This window comes from Cricetulus griseus, chromosome 2 (genome assembly GCF_003668045.3).
Source record: "Cricetulus griseus strain 17A/GY chromosome 2, alternate assembly CriGri-PICRH-1.0, whole genome shotgun sequence".
In the NCBI taxonomy this organism is placed as follows: domain Eukaryota; kingdom Metazoa; phylum Chordata; class Mammalia; order Rodentia; family Cricetidae; genus Cricetulus; species Cricetulus griseus.
This window is the reverse complement of record NC_048595.1, coordinates 438,921,093-438,940,055: the sequence shown is the minus strand read 5'-3', so window position 1 is coordinate 438,940,055 and position 18,963 is coordinate 438,921,093. Positions and strand designations below refer to the sequence as shown.

The window sequence follows — 18,963 nt, the reverse complement described above, 5'->3', positions numbered from 1 at the left end:
ACAAAACAAAACAAAACAAATACCCAAAAACCAAAGGGGAAAAAATTTAAAAATGCCTTTTCTGGAATACAGTTAACATTTCAACAGACTTTCCAAAATCTCAACCCAGTGTCCTAGCTCTCAAGGCTACAATTTCTTCTTTGCTAGGAAGCCTGCTTTGTGCTTGCCCTTCTCACTCAGTCCTCACTCTGCTGTGGACACTGGTGAATGCTAACCCAAGAGACGAAGTGAGATGTATGGGGAGTTTTCTGAGGTCCCTGCCGCTGTTAGATTTAACAGAAATGCTACATTCATCCACCTGCAGCTTCCAACTCTCTCACTAGAGGCCGGCAAAGACTCAGTTTGCAGCAGGCTCTTAGAGCCAGCACATTGGCTGGAGAGAAACCAAGCCTGTTGGTGGAGGCCAGGCCCCAAGCAACTGTTTGGAAGCCTGGAGGGTGGGGACAGTGGAGACTGCCGCGTTTCTCTTGGTTCTCTCTTCTCTCGTGAAGAGATGGACCAAGTAAAGACTTCAGCACTGCAAGTGTGAGCTGTGGATGGAATAAATGCCTTCCCCTCAGCACCTGGCTCCTATGATACTTTGGTCCCTAGTCCAAAAGTGTTAAGAGGTGGTGACCTTCAGAAGGCAAATAGGCCACTGAGAGAGGGGATGCTTTCCTTAGGAGCTCTGTATTCCTGTTCTTCTCTCACTGTGACGATCTTTCATCCACACTTGCCCTGTGCTTTCCACCTGAGTTCAGGCTGCACATGGCCTCTACCAGGAGCTCTGCAGATGCTGGTGCCATGCCCTTGGGCTCCCAGAACTGCAGGCCAAGACAAACGTCTCTTCTTTCTAAATAATCCAGGCTGGGATAGTCTGTTATTACAAAAGAAATCAAACACCTAGCTGTCCTTAAAGTACTTCGTTGACTGGAGGTCCCCACAAGGAGAGCTACCTTCTATAGCAACACTTCTCAACAGTTCTCAGAGACTCAGGAAAGTGGGAGCATTCTCCCAACTCAGCAGGGACTCTCCATTCCCGTTTTTCTCAACTCTAAAGTGAAGGCAGGGCTAGTGAGATGGCTCAGAGGATTTGTCACCAAGACTGACAACCTACTTTTGGTCCCCAGGGCCTACATGATGGAAGCTGTCCTCTAACCTCCACAGGTGTGCTGTGGCACGCATGCATCCCCCCTTCCCTCAACACAAAATAAACAAAACAAAAATTTAAAAACGTAAGTGGAGGCGATAGTGCTCATATCCACAGAAGGACATTAAGAACCAGAAACATTAATGAATCCAATCCAGGACTTTTCAGACGGCAGAATCTCACTCTGCTAGATGACCAACAGCAACCCCCCTCCCATCGTAATTCAGGGGTCTCCTAACCCCAGCCAGCCAAAAAAGAAAAAGAAAATCCAGTTCAACCCGAAGGCATCCTGCATACCCGACACTCCCATTTCACCCATTATAGTCACTGCAGTCTCCTTCACTGCCCAACCTTGTTTGTTTTCCTATTTATAGTCCACAAAGACTGGCATGGTGTCGAGTTGGAAAACGTCTGAGCTGTGTCTCTGAGAAAAAGGGGGAGGGAAGAAGAGGTAGGGAACAAAGGCTGAGGGCAGAGGGAGCTAGTACAGTGCAGAAGCTCTTTCTATCACAAGCCCGCGGATGCTGTCCTGAGACATGATAGTGGTGTACACGGAATACTTCCTGTGTTAGAGCTCTTCATTTGGAAGTGACAGACATAAATTTCTTACTTTAGGACACAGGAGGTAATTCACTATAGAAAAAGGATGTGTCAAGAACCCAAGGGTTGACAAGATGGCTCAACAGGTAAAGGTGCTTGCTGCCAAGACTGACGACCTGAGTTCAAGCCCTGGACTGACACAGTCGAAGGGGAGAACCGACTCCTCCAAGTTGTCCTCTGCTCTTCACACAAGCATGGAGGCACATATGTCCCATACAGTAAATAAAGTAAAATAAATAAATAAATAAAAAGAACCCCTAAGGGAAAATCAAGGTGTGATGGTGCATACCCGTAATCTCAGCATTTAGGAGGTAGAGGCAAGAGGATCAGGAGTTCAAGGTCAGCCTCAGTTACATGGTGAGTTTGAGGCCAGCCTTCACTATGTAAGTAAGACCCTGTCTTCAGGAATAGAAAGATGGCTCCAGCAGTTAACAGCACTTGCTGCTCTTGTGGAGGACCCAGGTTTGGTTCTCAGTTCCAACATGGAGTCTTACTACCATTTGTAACTCCAGTTCCAGGAGATCTAATGCTTTCTTCTGGCCTCCAAGGCACCAGGCACACATGTGATAAACAGGTGTACATATAGACAAAACATTCACACACATAAAATAGTAATTTGTAAACAGTGTTTTTAAGGCCCTGTTTTAACTCTCCCCACCCCTAATATCATTCTATCATTCTCTCTCTCTCTCTCTCTCTCTCTCTCTCTCTCTCTCTCTCTCTCTCTCTCTTTCTCACACACACACACACACAGACAGACAGACAGACAGACAGACAGAAGCAGTGGACTATGGTGATACATGCCTATAATCTCCAGCACTGAGGAGGCTAATTTAGAAAGATTGCTATGTGTTCAAAGCTAGCCTAGGCTACATAGCAAGTTCTAGGCTATGTCACTCCAAGGTGACCAGGCATGTGGTACAAGGCTACAGGTTTAGCACTTGGGGAGCTAAAGCAGAAGGGTCCCATGTCTGAGACCAGCTTGGGATAGATTCTGCTTCCAGAAAAGTAGAACATTCTCAAGAGACCAGACTGCTCTGACAGCTTGAAGTCCGCCTGCAAGCTCAGGCGGCTTCTGCCATGGGTAGACACAGCAAAGAAAATCATAGAGCAGGGGGAAGCTTGTGGGTCTAGATGGTCACATGTCCTTACACTTCCAAGACCACAGACATAGAACAATCTAGAAATAGGACCAAGACAGGATCTGGAGCTCACAAAGAATTGAAGGGAATGTCATTGGAATTTGTTACAGGGACCAAGAGCTGGCAAAACTGCTTTAGAGGTCTCCAAGCCTTGGATGTCCACTTCTGTGAGAAATGGCCACACTAAAGCTAACCGAAAGATGACCAAGTAGCTTAGATTCAGGTGGATCATCCAAGGGTGGCCTCTGAATAAAACAGGAGAGAGAATGCTGGAGAGATGGCTCAGTGGCTAAGAGTACTGCTCTTAATCCCAAGGGCCTGGCTGAAAAATAGGAAAACAGAAAATGGTCTAATTCTATCATCCTGTCATTAGGATGCTGTCATGAGTTATATGACATCATGTCCAACTGAAACATCTCAAAGTCTCCCAATAAAACCCATATACACCAAAAAAAAGTTATATAAGAAGTTAGGCATAGTGGCTCACAGGTAGAAACTCAGCAATCCTCCTGCCTCAGCCCTCTTGTACTTGGATTACAAATATAAGCTATCATGAAAGATTTTTTTTTTTGAGACAGGTTCTCATGTAATTCACTATGTAGCTGAGGCTGGCCTTCAACTCATGAGCCTCCTCTGTGTCCTGGAGTGCTGGGATTGTAGGAACATTTCACCCACACAGTTTACAGAAGATGCGATTAAAAGCTTAGTGGAAGATTAAACATCCATCCAAAGAGCATCCTCAAGAGGCAAAGCCATTTGGACTCAGGGGCTGTGGACTGGGGCTTCTCCGGCTCAGCGGGCCATAGCTACCTCCCGGAAGTTGAGCTTGCCATCGAAGTCTTCATCCACCTCTTTGATCATAGTCTTCAGGCCCAGGTGGGTCTGGGGGGCCCCTAGTTTCTCCATCATGAGTTTCATCTCCATCAGGTCAATAAAGCCATCCCTTCCAGCATCATACCTGCGTGGTCAAAGGAGGTAAGGTCAGGACAAAATGATACAAATTCTTTTCCCAGATGTGTAACTCTTTTGGTTTTATCTACTGAAAAGTAACTTGATTGCCTCCCCCCTTTGCAAGGCTCTTCAGGCCACTTCACCGCAGTGGCCCCTCATCAGGAGGGGACCCCCCACCAAGGCCACCTTATCAGTAGGACCCCTTGCGCTACCTCATCAGAAGACACCCCTCTTTTAGCAAAAAGTTTGTCTTTGTGCTTTGCACTCTCGAAATGGACCTCCTTCAACATGTTGATTTTCACGTATTTTTTTTTATCTCCTTCAACACCTCCAAATGTTGGACTCTGGGCACGTAGGAGGACATGCTCTGAAACCCAACAAAGGCTATACACTCAGCCACAGATCTTCCTAGTGGTCACATCCTGATGTCTCTGCCACGCCCGTTTCTGGCAACCCTCCCACCTGCCTGCTCTCAATGTCTTTGAAGCTGCTTTATGCCCCAATTGTGGCTGTAAAGTGAGTGTGGGCTCGCTTCAGGCTCTATGCTTCTACTTCCAGGTCACTTATCTCCAGGCCTGAGTAGTAACAGCTGTATGGCTGGCCCCTCTCCTGGCTGTCCTTCTAGTCATGGATCCCTGTCTGTAAATAAGACCAGCTTCATGGGGTCAGAGGTCTACCTTGACCCCTTCTCCTCGGGACAGCCATCTTCAGGTACCTGCTCCTTGACTCTTCCCAGAGCATATGGCCTCACGGGACTTCCCAAGGGCTCCTTGGCTCCCTTCCCAGTGAATCCTTCTTATACTTCTTGCTATTCCTACTTTCCAGTATACAAGTGCTCTCTCTCTCTCTCTCTCTCTCTCTCTCTCTCTCTCTCTCTCTCTCTCTCTGCCTGTATGCCTATACACCAGAAGACGGCATCAGATCTCATTGACATGGTTGTGAGCCACCACGTGGTTACTGGGAATTGAACTCAGGACCTCAGGTAGAGCAGCCAGTACTCTTAACCTCCAAGCCATCTCTCTCTCCAGACCCTCCCAGAAACCTCTTGTTGCTCAGGTCTGAATATCTTGCTTTAAAGAACAAATAAGAAATTCTAAATAGTGATTTCCAGGACAGCCAGGTCTATGAAGAGAGGCCCCCCCTCCCATCTCAAAAAGAAAAACAAAAAAACAAACAAAAAACAAATAAGAGGCTTGGGATGAAGCTCACTTGCTTATTATTAGGGAGGAAGCCCTAGGTTCCTGTCCCAAGACAGGCAGGGCTACACAGAGAAATCCTGTCTCAAAAAACAAAACAACAGAAGAATGAATCAACGAGGTCTCTGCACCCAAGAGCTTGGAACTGCCAAAGAGTCCAGGGACAGATGGGTTGATAAGCACAATGGGCTTACCCATACAATGCCAGATAGAATAGTTCCAGAATGGAATATTCTTCAGCAATAAAAGGAAGAAAACCAGTGATGCTATCACACAGGTATCCCTCAGGGATGCCACAATAAGACAATAAGTCAGTCACAAAAGAACAGCAACCAAACTGATAGAGACAAAGTTGAAGGGTGTTTTGGGGGGTTGGAGGGATGGTTTAATGGGTAAAGGTCCAATCTGGGATAAGGAAACGGTCAAGTTACTGGTGCAACACTGTGTATGTACATGCTTAATGCCCCTGAACTGTGTTCACTTGAATGGTTAAAACGGTCATTTTACTTCCTTTGTTTCATTTTTAATTATGAACATGTGAATCTGTGTGTGGGCATGTGCCCATGAACGCAGGTGTTTACAGAAGCCCGAGGCTTCAGATCGCCCTAAGATGGAGTTACAGGAGGTTGTGAACTACCTGATGTGGGTGCCAGGAACCAAGCTTGGGTCCTCTGATAAGAGCAGTGCTCACTCTTAACCACTCAACCATCCACGGGTCCACTCCCATGTGTGCTCGGGTGCGTGTTCGTGTGTGCGTGTGCGTGTGTGCGTGTGCGTGTGCGTGTTCGTGTGTGCGTGTGCGTGTGCGTGTGTGTGTGTGTGTTTAAATAGGGCTCCACTCTGTAGCTCAGACCAGCCTCAAAAGCTCTGAACCTCCCAAGAGCTGGATTGCAGTTGTGTGCAACTATACCAGCTTCAAGTGGTCATTTTTGTTATGCACATTTTATTCTATTTTTAAAAAATTACATTCAGTCTTTTCCACTTTGCCATCTGCCCCACCCCCATATTGAAAAAGCAGCTCTGATGAGAACCACCACCATTCACTGAAAAATGTAGCCTGTGGGCAACTGGAAATCTAACTGTGGGCAGTGGTATTTAAAGCCCACATTGTCATGCTGGAGAAGGGGCCAGGACTCCTGACACACTGACACACTCCATTCCAGCCACAGCGGCTAACTCATGCTGTTCCACCCATTGCAAACACAGGCACCACTCCCTCCTCTGCTCCATGGCCTTCCTGCTCCTCAATAGCATCCATTGTATGTCCTTTTCTGGTGCCAGAATTCACCGCCCTCTCCTACTGGCTGTTTCTTCCTCAAGCCCTCTGAGGTCCCACTCGGTACACAAGAGTTACTCTACAAAGTATACAGGCAAGATCTCTGTGTGACTGGTGATGACCTCTGAGAATCCTGTAATATGGGGGCTCCATGTCTGGAAATTAACAGGGAGCCTCAAGGTTTTCAGATGAGCCAGCCCAGGCATCCAAGGATGATGTGTGATCACTTCATAACTCAAGTACCCACGTAGGAAGACCCATGCCTGTGACCCCAAACATCCAGGAAGCCGAGGCAGGAACATCTCAGTGACTTTAAACCCAACCTGGTTTTGAGACTCTATCTCAAAGCAAACAGTGATTTCCATGGGTTTGCCAACACTGACTCAGTATGGACCCCATTTACCTACTACTTTACTTAAAAATCAAAAGCTCTAAAGCTAGGAATGTAGCTTGGTGGTACAGCCCTTGTGTGAGGTTCCAAACTACTCTCCCAAAGGCTTTTTTTGGATGTTACAAATGATGCCACTTTGGGAGTGGAGATGTGTGTGGCACAGTGGTTAAGAGCATGTATTATTCTTTCAGAAGACCCAAGTTCCCAGCACGGCCTATAACTAGAGTTCCAGGAGATCTGATACCTTCTTCTGGCCATTGTGAGTATGAGCACACACATGTTAGACACGCACATTCTAATAAATAAAAATACAACTTAGAAACATGCATGCCTTTTATCCCAGCACTTGGGAGGCAGAAGCAGGTGGATCTCTGTGAGTCCCAGGCCAGCCTGGTCTACAGAGTGAGTTCCAGGATGGCCAGGGTTGTTTCACAGAGAAACCCTGTCATGAAAAATCCAAGAAAAAAAGGAAAAGAAACATAGCATCCTAAAAAGGAAACTTCAGAAAGTCTAACCCATTCTTTAAAATGATGCCATGCTGCAGACACCATACCTTTGCCTCGTGGGAAAGCATGGAGAAAACAAGCTGACATTAATTAACCTGGGAGCTTCATTCCTACTGACTAGCTTTCAGTGTTAGAAGGCGCTGCGAACACTAACAGGGGAGAAGAGGAGTCATCAGACTTACCCAACTGTGAACCCTCTGAGCTAACTAACAATGACCTGCCTGGCAAGACATGCCTATTGGTGTCAGAGTGCCACAAACGTATGGGAGTCACCAACCACTTTTTCATTGGATTTCAGGCCGATTCCACAAGATGAATCCCACACCTGTTATCATTACTGGGGGGCCAAGAACCTGTGACTAGATAGGCCATGGACCTTTAGGGGAGAACTTGCTATCATTCTGCTAAATGTACATGATATTAAACTGACTCCTAATGACTTATTGTTACACCCATAGATTCGTGTACCAGGAGCTCTTATCAGAGAAGCTTCTTTTGGAAATAGGTGGTGGTTAACATAGAGACCCACAACTGATCAAGGAGCAGTGAATAAGAGACTACAGAATGCTCAGTCCTAAGTGGGATGTCTGTATCACATTCAGATTTTAAAAGTCATTATTGATGGCTGACTGTACGGAAACAGTGTTTTCTGCATACGGCAGGGAAGCTGTATATATGAACGAAGAGCATTTTAACGTCATGGACAAGACTGATGCAGACTCAGGCTAGATAAAATTCTAGCACGGAGAGGAGAGGACAGGAAGTCCCACCCCTAGCTGAGAGAGAGAGAGAGAGAGAGAGAGAGAGAGAGAGAGAGAGAGAGAGAGGGAGAGGGAGAGAGAGAGACAGAGAGAGAGGGAGAGAGAGAGAGAAGAATGAGAGAGAGAGAGAGAGAGAGAGAGAGAGAGAGAGAGAGAGAGAGAGAGAGAGCTTTCTTTGAGAGTGTGACCCCTGGTGGTTAGACCAGCCTCCAATGAAAGCCAAATATCCAAGACCATGAGCACATGGCGGCATAAATTGTACTTGTACTTGATGAGTGTCTTAGTTAGGGTCTGTATTGCTAGACACAATGAGCATGGGCAGCTCTTATAAAGGAAAGCATTTAACTGGGGCTGGCTTACAGTTCAGAGGTTTAGTCCATTATTGTCACGGTGAGAAGCATGGCAGCATGAAGGCTGGCATGGTGCTAGAGAAGGAGCTGAGAGTTCTCCATCTTGATCCACAGGCAACGGGAAAAGAACTGGCTTGAACTTCTGAGATCTCAAAGCCCACCCCATAGTGACGCACTTCCTCCAACAAAGCCACACCTACTCCAACAAGGCCCCATCTCCTAACAGTGCCACTCCCTATGGACCAAGTATTTATACACACCAGTCTATGGGGGCCATTCCTATTCAAACCACCACAGTGGGTTTTTTTTTTTTTTAAAAAGGCCACCAAGTTGGGTGGGTAGGGATAAGGAGGTGGATCTGGAGGGAGTTAGGGGAGGGAATAAATATTATCATAATGCATTGTACTATTAAGAAGTGATCCCACTTTGAACACTGGGGTACAAGTGTTCCTGTGTTTCAGTTTGCTTGTGATATGTCCAAAGGTCAACTGCTGGGATGACATACACTCGTTTACTTTTGAAACACAGGTGTCAAGCTCATCCAACAGAAACCATGGCCAACTCTGATGACACTGCTCGGGTGAGCAAGGCTCTCCACTGGGCACCCGTGGGACACTCAAAGGTGCACTCACCCAGACAGTCGGGGGAGCTGTCTGTTCCTGGGGCCATCTAAGGAAGGTGGTCTTAGATCTTGCTGGGCAGCGTCTGTCAGGGAAGAATCTAGGCCTATAACATCTCACCGAGTGGGGTTGAGTGAGATGGCTCAGTGGGTAAAGACCTTGTCACACAAACCTGACATCCCAAAACCTACACAAAGGTGGAGGAGACAACCAAATCTTCCAAGTTGTCTTCTGACCTCCACGTGAGTGCTATGGTATTTGTGGACATGCACTAATAAAAGGTATAATTGGGGGGGGGGAGGATGCTGGCTTGATGACGAGGAGTTCAAGTCACCATACAACCCAACAATTCCATTGATGAAGCATTTACCTAAATTGTTCTATTACACCAAAAACTCAGGAGTCAGATATTGAGGTAGAAACCTGACAGAGCAAGCAAGCAAGCAATTGAGGAGTGATCAGTTGACCCTCTCTCTCCACAGCTCCCAGATTGAAAAGGCTGGCAAATCTTTCCAAGCCCCTCCCTATTCCTTCCTGTGCCTCTCTATGATATCCTGGATCCTCCAAAATCTCTATAGCTAATCCTGGTCAGCTAGTAGTTGACTCCACCACCCTGATTCAATGTTAACTTGAGCAACAGTCCCAGTGACACAGCATGATCAAAGGTCCTGAAACACATTTCTTTTTCTTTTTTTCTCTCAGTATTGCAGATTGAACCTAGGGCCTTGCGAGTACCAGGCCAATACTCCACCACCAAGATACATACTCATCCCTCCTTTTTGTTTCTTAATTTTTAAATTACTTTTTATCAATTATTTGGGAATTTCACATCATGCATCCTGATCATACTCACCTCCCAGCCTTCCAATGTTCACTCCCACGCCCGCAAAAAGTCCATTTTCTGTTGTCCATATATTAACTGGAGCATGGTCAAACTCCTAGGGGCCCCCAGAGGAGGATGTCTTTCTTCACCTGAATGTGTGCCAGAAGCCATCAACTGAGGAGTGCCAAGAGTGGTCCCAGACTGCTCTCCTACGCTGCACGACAGCCTGCACCTCAGTGCTGTGAGCCATCAAGGGGTGGGACCAGTTCTCATGGGAACACAAATATTAACATGGCTTCAGGCAGCTGCACAGACTATGGGCATCCACATGGGCTTCTGTGGTAACATGGGCTGTTGTACAGAACTAGCCTCTCAGCCAAACTGCCACCGTGTTTGTGAGTAGAGCTGTGCCTGCTTGCGAAATATCATCCAAGCTTTCCCGTCGTAGTTAAGGGGTAAAAGGGTTATAGGATATGGTACTTTGAATAAGAATGGCCACCAGAGGCTCACAGATTTGAATGCTTGGTCATGAGAGAATTGTGCTACTTGACAGAGATTAGGTGGTGTGGCCTTGCTGTGTGTCACGGGGGTGGGGGTGGGGGGGCTTTGGAGTTTCAAACTCTCAAGCCAGGCCCAGCATCCAGCATCTCTCTCTTTTCCTGCTGCCTGTTGATCCAGATGTAGAACTCTCATCTACTTCTTCAGTATCATATCTGCCTGAATGCCACCATGTTTCCCATCATGATGTCAATGGACCAAACCTCTGAACTGTAAGCCAGCCCGATTAAATGCTTTCCTTTATAAGAGTTGGTGTGGTCATGGTGTCTCAACACAGCAATAAAATACTAAGACATGGGACCTCACTGGAACATCCAGTTGTATGTTGTGATTCTGCCTGCCTGGGGGAGCGAGGGGCTGTCATACAGGGTGGGGAAGGACTAGAGGGACAGTGATCCATCTGCACAGCCATGTGGAAGCCGCCATCCATGCTGGCTGCAAACCTTCCAAGTGGGTCACCCACACTTCTGCCCAGAAGCCCTCACCCATACTCTAATAAACCAATGGCTACCCAGAATGAACTTTGGTTTGTCATTGGGACCCCATGGGGATGGGGGGAAATATTGTCCATAAGCCCAGCTTGGGATGATCTTTTGCAAGCAGCAATAGCTGAACTCGTGAAAATTCTCTTGGCTTTTATCTTACCACCATTTTCCAAAGCAAAGGTCCTGGGGCTAGGGAGATGATGGTGCAGCAGTTAAAAGCACTGCTACCCTTCCAGAGGCCTGGGGTTCTATTCTCAGCTCCATTTTGGTGGGCCACAATCACCTGTAACTTCAGCCCCAGGGAATGCTCTTCTAGTTTCTGAAGGCATTATACATCTACACACAAGGGGTGCACAAATACACACACACACACACACACACACACACACACACACACACACACACTCTCACACACCACACCTATACATATAAAAGTTTTTTTGGGGGGGTGGTTGACAAAACTCAACAATGACAAGGCAGGCTACATAGTCCCAAAGCCCCAAAAGCCACCCTCTCCAGTCCCTGATGCTCTGTTCCACCCTGTGCAGGTCCTGCACTCCAGAAAGGTCAATGAGAGAACTCTAGGTGGACAGGCTAAAATCCTACTCAAAGACAGTGATAGACAATACCAGGGGTATCTGACAGGGAAGCAAAGAGAGCAAAGAGCTGCCTGCAGGTGCTGCCCAGAGCTCAGTGGTGACTGGAGATGGTTTCAGATGTAGAGCAGCGCTTTCAGAGAGCCACTGAGAACTGACCCTGCAATGCTAAGCTTTTACAAACAGGCTAGAACGGGGTGTCTCTGTTACAAGAGTCCTGGTCAAAGGCAACAGGTTTCTGCAAGGTGGAACTTTCCAGAACTCCATCCATGAGGTTCTGTGTCCAAAACTTACAAGAGGGAACCAGATCACCCAGTGGCTTATCCCAAACTCACAATCTTCCAGGTCTGGGGATTTTCCATGGGAGAAGGTGGCAATATTGTATTCAAGGGTTGGCCTTGTAGCTGGGGTTGTGATTCAGTGGCAAGGCACTTGCTTTGCATGCACCAAACCTTAGGTTCCATTCCCAACACTACACAAAAACAGCAGGGGAAGTGGCCAAGTCAGGGCCCACTAAAGTAACTGTGACGCTGAGACAGATAAAATATCTTCTGTCCTCTGTTCACACTATGCATTTGAAAATTTACAAAGAAGACTGGAGCCATGGAGGATGGTGCGGTCAAGACACAATTGGCCCAGGCATTAACAGAGGGTTCCAGTGCTGGTTGAACAGAGAAGGAGGAGGAACAGCTGAAAGGATTAGGTGGAAGAATGGGGGTGATAAGCAAAGGTCAACAAACAAGGCAAAGACTTGTTTGCAGCCACACCAGAGGGGAGGGAGCCTCCCCCATGCTCACTAGAGAGAGCTGCCAGTGAGGCCACTCTGAGCAGGGGTGCCCCTCTAGACACAAGAGACTGGTTCAGGACAGCAGGCCTTTGGTCTCCCCTGGGATTCCGACCTGGAAAACCTAATAGACCCAGGGTCTGAAACACCTTCCAGGTTCAACAGAAAGCTCACATAGTTCGGAATGGAGTCCAGTAAGTATTAGGCTCAGATTAACACAATTCCAATTTCTTTTATAATTGAACATGCATGCACATGTGTGTGTGTGATGTGTGTTAGAAGACTATCGTGGGTTAGTCCTTGCCTTCCTAAGGCAGAGTTACTAACATTAATCACTGTATATGCCAAGCTAGTTGGCTGAGAGTTTCCAGGGACTCCCCTGTGTCTCTGCCTCTCACCTTACAGTAGGAGTGCTGGGAACACAGACAAGCTATTGCTTCCAGCTTTATGCGGGTTCTGGGCATCTGAATTCAGGTCCTCACATTTGTGTGGCAAGTGCTTTATCCACTGACCCATCTTCCCAGTCTCCAAATTATTTTTAAGAATATTAATGGGTATTTTGCCTGCATTTCATGTATATACACCCACGTGTGTGCCTAGTAGTGGCAGAGGCCAAAAGAGGGTGTTAGATTCCCTGAGACGTCAGTTACAGACAGTTGCTGGTCTCCTTGTGGGTACTGGGAACCAAAACTGGGTCCTCTAGATCGGCCATTGGCTCTTATGTACTGAGCCATCTCTCTGGGCCCCCTCCCCTCAACATTGTTTTTAGATAAAGAAGAAAGCAGGACACAGGGATGCAAGCCCATCATCCCAACAGTTGGGAGGTAGAGGCACAAGGCTGAGGGTACATCAAGGGTTTGAGACCAGACTGAACTACACAGAGACCCTGTCTCAAAACCAAAATGACCGTAAAACTAAAAAGGGGGGAAAGGGGCTGAGATTAGAGTTCAAGCTCTTTGAAAAGCATTTTCTGGGAAGCAGAAGCCCCCTGCCCCTCCCTGGCCAGAAGCAGTGATGCCAGGCAGAAACAAAGAGCCAAGGGTGAGGCAAGAGAGCCCTGACACTATTCTGTGGGGGAGGGGCATCTGATTGACACAGGAATAAAACATATATAGTAGGGACATCTCTGAGGTCAAGGCAGCAGGAAAGCAAAGAGGTACCAGCCAGCTTCCCATCCCCCATCCCTGCCCCAGTGCTCAGTCAAGGCTGCTTCTTTGTGTTCCTACTAGAAACATCGGCCTAGTGCCATCTACTGAAGTCCTGGCAGGACTATAAAGTGACCACATCAGTGACGTCTTGCTCCCCTGTGGAGCTGGGGTTTAAAATCAGACATGTAGCCCTGTCTTCAAAGTGACCCTTTACAAGAGCTTTACAAGAGCCGTCACTTCCTTCAGGGCCTGGGTTTGCAAGGCAGGCAAGAGCAAAACTTCACAGGCCCGCTTTCATTTTCCCATTTTATCTGCCCCCTCAGAGTGGGAAGTGACTTATGCAGCAGTGATTAAAAAAAAAAAAAAAAAGGACTCAAGACAGTAACTCCAACTGCTCTGTTGTGTGCGTGTCGTCTCAATGTAAGCCTTTTGGTCTTTGGGTCAATCCTGTAACAAATGAGTAATAGCTGCCTGCCCTCACTGTTAATTAAGAGCTCACCGAGGGAGGCAATTAGTAGCCTCACTCAATGGATGATGAAAACAGTCAGATGGATCTGAATTAAGCTGGCATATTCTTTTTTTCTCTCCTCTCTTTTCTCCCACCTTCCTCTTTTTCTCCCTTTTAGATAGACTTTCTATTTAGCCCAGGCTAGCCTCAAATTGGTGAGTGACCCTCTTGTCATTATAGGTCTAAGTCACCACAAACAATTTACTTATCTATTTATTTATTTATTTATTATACTCATTGCTTCATGGAGGGTACATACGCCATGGCCTTGGGTAGAGGTCATAGACAACTTGCTGGAGTTGGCTATCTCCTTTCTCTGGGACAGAAGTAAGGTCTGCTTGGTGGCAAGTGCCTTTACCCGCTGAGCCATCTCACCAGCCCCATGCCAAGAAACATGGGATTCTCAAGCAGGGTTTTGTTTTTTTGTGTTTGTTTTAATGTATGTTCGTGTTTTGACTGCATTTTATCTATGCACCAAGTGTGTGCAATGCCTGAAGAGGCCAGAAAACAGCCCTGGATCCCCTAGAACTGAAGTTAGAGCTGGTTCTTGGACATCACGCAGCTGCTAAGAATAGAACCCCAGTCCTCTGGGAAAACAACTGGTGTTCTTAACCACTGAGCCATCCGTTGCTCCAGTCCCTCAGGCAGGAGATTTTAGGCTTTCTACAGTAGCAGGAAAGGCAAGACAACCAGTGACGGCATTTAAATTATGAAGCCCTCAACTTGCAAGAGAGATTAGGGCAGGCACAAGGCATGCTCACGGTCCTGAGGAAGATCCTAGATGTTTTAGAGGAGCTGCATCTTCTGTGCTTTACATCCGAAGAGCAGAAGAAATAGTCAGAGCTCTTTTTGTAAGGCCTAGGTAAGAGTGGACTCTGTGTTTGGCCCCATGTGGCACCCAATATTCTCAGTATACGAAACGGAGTTCATTTCTGGTCAAGAGAGCTCTGTTACCACCTTACGAACATTCATTGTCATGGTCTCACTGACTGAGCACCTCAGAAAATTTTCACCTGCTTAATCTTTCTGCAGCACTCTCAGAGGTGTGACACTGTTTACATGCTGAAGAAATGGGAGTTCATTGTGACTCATGAGCCTGAGGTCACTGGGCCCAGCAATGACAACTGGGAGGACATCCCTCACCCTTACATCTTCCAATGCTTTTAGGCTTAGAAAAAGCCACCTGATCTCCATTTCTCCTCCACAGTATCTTAGTTCCTCTTTTCTTATGTTTTCTTTTAGAATGTGGCTTACTTATATAGCCTCCCCAGTGCTAGGACTACGGATGCATGCCACCACACTCAGCTTTACCTTCTTTTTGTCCCTATAATTGGAGGGAGGAGGGTGTTAGGATCAAACCCAGGACTAAGCATGCCCTCTACCACTCTGCTACACCCTATGCCTTCCTGTGATTTGGAATGTTTCTAGACAGGGTCTCACCATGGAACTCTGACCGGCCTGGAACTCACTGCATAGACCAGTCTGGCCCACACTGAGAGCTGCCTGCCTCTGCAATCCCACTGCTAGGACTAAAGGCATACTCTACCTCACCTGGCCTCAGATTTAATTTTTTTTTTTTTTTTCGAGACAGGGTTTCTCTGTGTAGCTTTGGAGCCTATCCTGGCACTCACTCTGGAGACCAGGCTGGTCTCAAACTCACAGAGGTCCGCCTGCCTCTGCCTCCTGAGTGCTGGGATTAAAGGCGTGCACCACCAACGCCTGGCCCGGATTTAAATTTTAACCCAAATCTTTTTTCTTTTGCTGTTTCACCCAGAAAATAACAAGCATTGGCGGGGGGGGGGGCAGGGGGGGGGGAGGTGTGGCTCAGTGGTTAAGAGCACTGACTGCTCTTCAGGAGGACCCAGGTGGAGGCACCAGCACCCACCCACAGGGTGGCTCATCTGTCACTGACTATAACTCCAGTTCCAGGGGAATCTGCTGCCTTCTTCTGATATCCACAGGTTCCCCCGGCATGTGGTACTCACACATGTGCATGTAGGCAAAATACTCACACACATAAAAGAAAATAAACCAACACAATTAAAGAGGGGGAGGAGGAAGAGATGGAGGAGGAAGAGACGGAGGAGGAGAGCAGCACAGCCCCACTGTTTCCTGAGGCGTCCATCTAAATGTGTGATGTTTCCCATTTCCTCTGTCCTTCCCTCTTCAGGTTCTCTGGGATTTAATGTGGGGGGCCTCTATTCCCATTGGCCCCCCAGGTGGCTCTGAAGACCTGGGCACAAGCCCCACCCTACTAGGCACCTGGGAGAGATTTGGCCTGCTCTGTGGAGTTGCCCATGAAGCTAGTCCTCAGCAGGCACTATGACTGGTGCCTGGAACTCTTTTTATAGAGTTGCTACCCACAGACAAGTCTAGTCCACAGACAAGACAAGTAAATGGCTTCCAGGATTCTACCCCAAAGACTCAACTTGGTCCCATCTTCGACATTTGAGGCAAACGTAACCCACCATCTGCCTCCCCATTCTGGATCAGAAGAGCTTCTCTGTGCCAGTCCACTGGGGACAAGGTCAGGGTCCCAACCCCACCTGGAAATGTTCTCTACTCTTTGCTGATTGGACAGCAATGAAGGCTACATGAGGAGGGCAGGTTGAGTCCCTGGTCATGGTAGCCCCCACCCGCTCTGCAACCTGGCCTAAGGGGCTCAGCTATTAAAAAGATAGCTGTGAGGACAAGACTTGGTTTCTAGTGTCCAACCAATTTTGGACACTCACCCCCTCCCCGGGGTGGGCATGAATTGCTTATTCTTTTTGTTTGCACTGCTCAGAGCCCCTGGGCTTTCTTAGTTTTCACCTCACCAGAATAATCCTGCCATTAATGAAGAAAGAAAAAAACCAGGTAACCTTTGTGTAGAGGTTCTGCCATCAGAAACTCCCCAGGGACTCCTCAGTGCTTTCTCAGGAGGGTGGGAGTCCCTGGGGGCAGGTGGATCCTGTGCCTCAGCAAGTACAGTCTTTTGACACTGTACTGTGATGTGATGTGATGTATAAAGTCATGCTTGAGAAGCTCACAACTTAGTTACAAAGTAATTTCTCCCTCCAGAAAAAACAAAACAAAAAAAATGGGGCACATTCATAGCTATCATTGGGTACACCTACAAATGCACAAAGTAAGGTTTTGTTGGAAACATGTCTTTTCAAATGACCAAAGCTGGAAGCACAAAACAAGGACATTGTGGGATAGTCAGAATCATTGTCTGCCCCAATCCAGCTGGATAAGAGCCTTTATGTCATCAGCTCCTGTGTGACCCCAGGCACTTTTAAGTCAGAGAAGGCAGCCAGGTTCCGCCCCCAGCAGGTGGTCACGCAGAGGCCCAACCTGATGGCCCCAACAGTACCTGTCTAGCTTAGCCTCTAGACTTCCTGAGTCTACAGGCCAGGAGTTTCTCTACCCAGTTCCCCGAGTCCTCCCTAGCTACCAGAGCACCTGTCCTTCCTACCCTCCCAATTGCAGCAGGCTGGGAAACAAGCTCTCCAGTGTGTCATTGCTGCTTCCAAAGTCAGAGCACTCACTCCGGCTCTGGACAGCCCTGGCTCTCGGCAAGTGAATGCAACGACAGAGTTAACACAAAACCTCTGTGTCTAGCCTGCTCACGGCCACTTCTGTCCCACAGCTCTTGGCTTTCTTGAGCTCCCAATACTCATTCATCCATGCCCTCACTACCAGGCTCACATGTGCTGGGGCCTCTGCGAGGCAGAAGGGAAACACAAAGGCAGTCCCAGAAGGGATGCAGACACAATGGAAGTGTTACGCTGTGAGGTGGCAAGAGCCGAGTCACCTGCTGCACAGGAGCCAACAGAGAGGCAAATGTACTGAGCCCTGCAAGTGGTTTTGGGGTGCCAAATATTCTGGAAAGGGAGAGGCAGGCCAACTCACACAAGGCATTCTGAAAGGGCTGTGTTTTCATCAGGGTAGCAGGAACATAGGTTGAACTAAGGACCAACGTCAGATGTCTGTCTCAGGAAAACCCCTCTGGGTGCCAAAACAGGATTTTTGGAGGTCACCACCAAGCTTGTGAATATATGGCAGCTTTAGCAAAGGATAAAGCAGTTGGGGAGTGTGGCCTGAATGTGGAGTAGCACAAGGCAAGTTTGAACTACAGCTTCACCTGCTCTTACACAGCCAGTGCCTCAGGACTCCCTTCTGGAAATTTCTGTTCCTTTTCTGGTAAAAGATGAACTTTTTTTTTTTTTTTTTGAAGGTTGCAGAAGACCAGCTGTGGTGAATTGAAAGAAAATGGCCCCTAAAGAGTGTGGCACTATTAGGAGGTGTGGGCTTCTTGGAGGAAGTATGTTGCTGTGGGGGTGGGCTGTGAGATCTCTTTTGCTCAAGTTTCCCGCAGTGTGATAGTCAACTTTCTGCTGCCTTCTGGTCAAGATGTAACCATCTCAGCACCATGTCTGTCTGCAGCTGTTTCCAGCTTGTGAAAAGGAACTGAAGAAAAGCTTAGAGCCAGGTGTGGGGTGGGAACAAACACCTTTAATCTTGGCACTGGGGAGGAAGAGGATGGCACATCTCAAAGTTTGAGGGAGCAAGTCTCAGGACAGCCAAACTTAGGCAGTGAAAGACAGAAAGCTGGCGGAGATGTGATTGAACGAGAGGGCCATGTAAGCAGCAGAACTTAGCAGCTTCAGTCACATGGTTCTGGCTTTAGAGTCAAGGATAGAAGAATGGGGTTATGGAATATTCCTCCAACTAAGGAAAGGTGCTGAGGCCAACTATGTGTCAGGGGTGTCCCAGAAAGGCCATTGCATAAAGCTGGAAAGGTGAAGCCTGGATTGCTTTGGAGACTCCAAGATGTTGGAGATGCTAGAGTCCAAGGGATACCTCCTGAGGAAAGCTGCTAATAGGGAGTGGAACCAGCACTCACGTGTACACACCGCCCCACATCATTAAAACTAATAAAAGTCTTTTAAAAAAAAATTGCAGGCAAATGTTCTCCGAAGCACCCAGCATACAGAAAAGAACTCACCTGGTTAGGGACCAGCTGTTACTTCATGATTCCAGGGTGCTTTTCGAAAGGGATCTGTGTTTAGCTGGGTCTGAGTTGGCACAGGCAGGCTGGCCTGTGATTTGGGACAGGGAACAGAGTGAGAAACCCTGGAGGTTTAGAGTTCTAGG

The 18,963-nt window shown here is 47.6% G+C and overlaps 1 protein-coding gene across 1 annotated transcript in view; it reads right to left on the bottom strand.

Annotated features, from left to right (window-relative positions):
* Efhd1 (EF-hand domain family member D1) overlaps positions 1–18,963 on the bottom strand; it is a 44,070-nt gene that overhangs the window by 14,080 nt on the left and 11,027 nt on the right. The window contains exon 2 of the mRNA XM_027397467.2: positions 3,682–3,829. Coding sequence (XP_027253268.1) covers positions 3,682–3,829 — 148 coding nt within the window. The remainder of the gene's footprint in view (positions 1–3,681; positions 3,830–18,963) is intronic.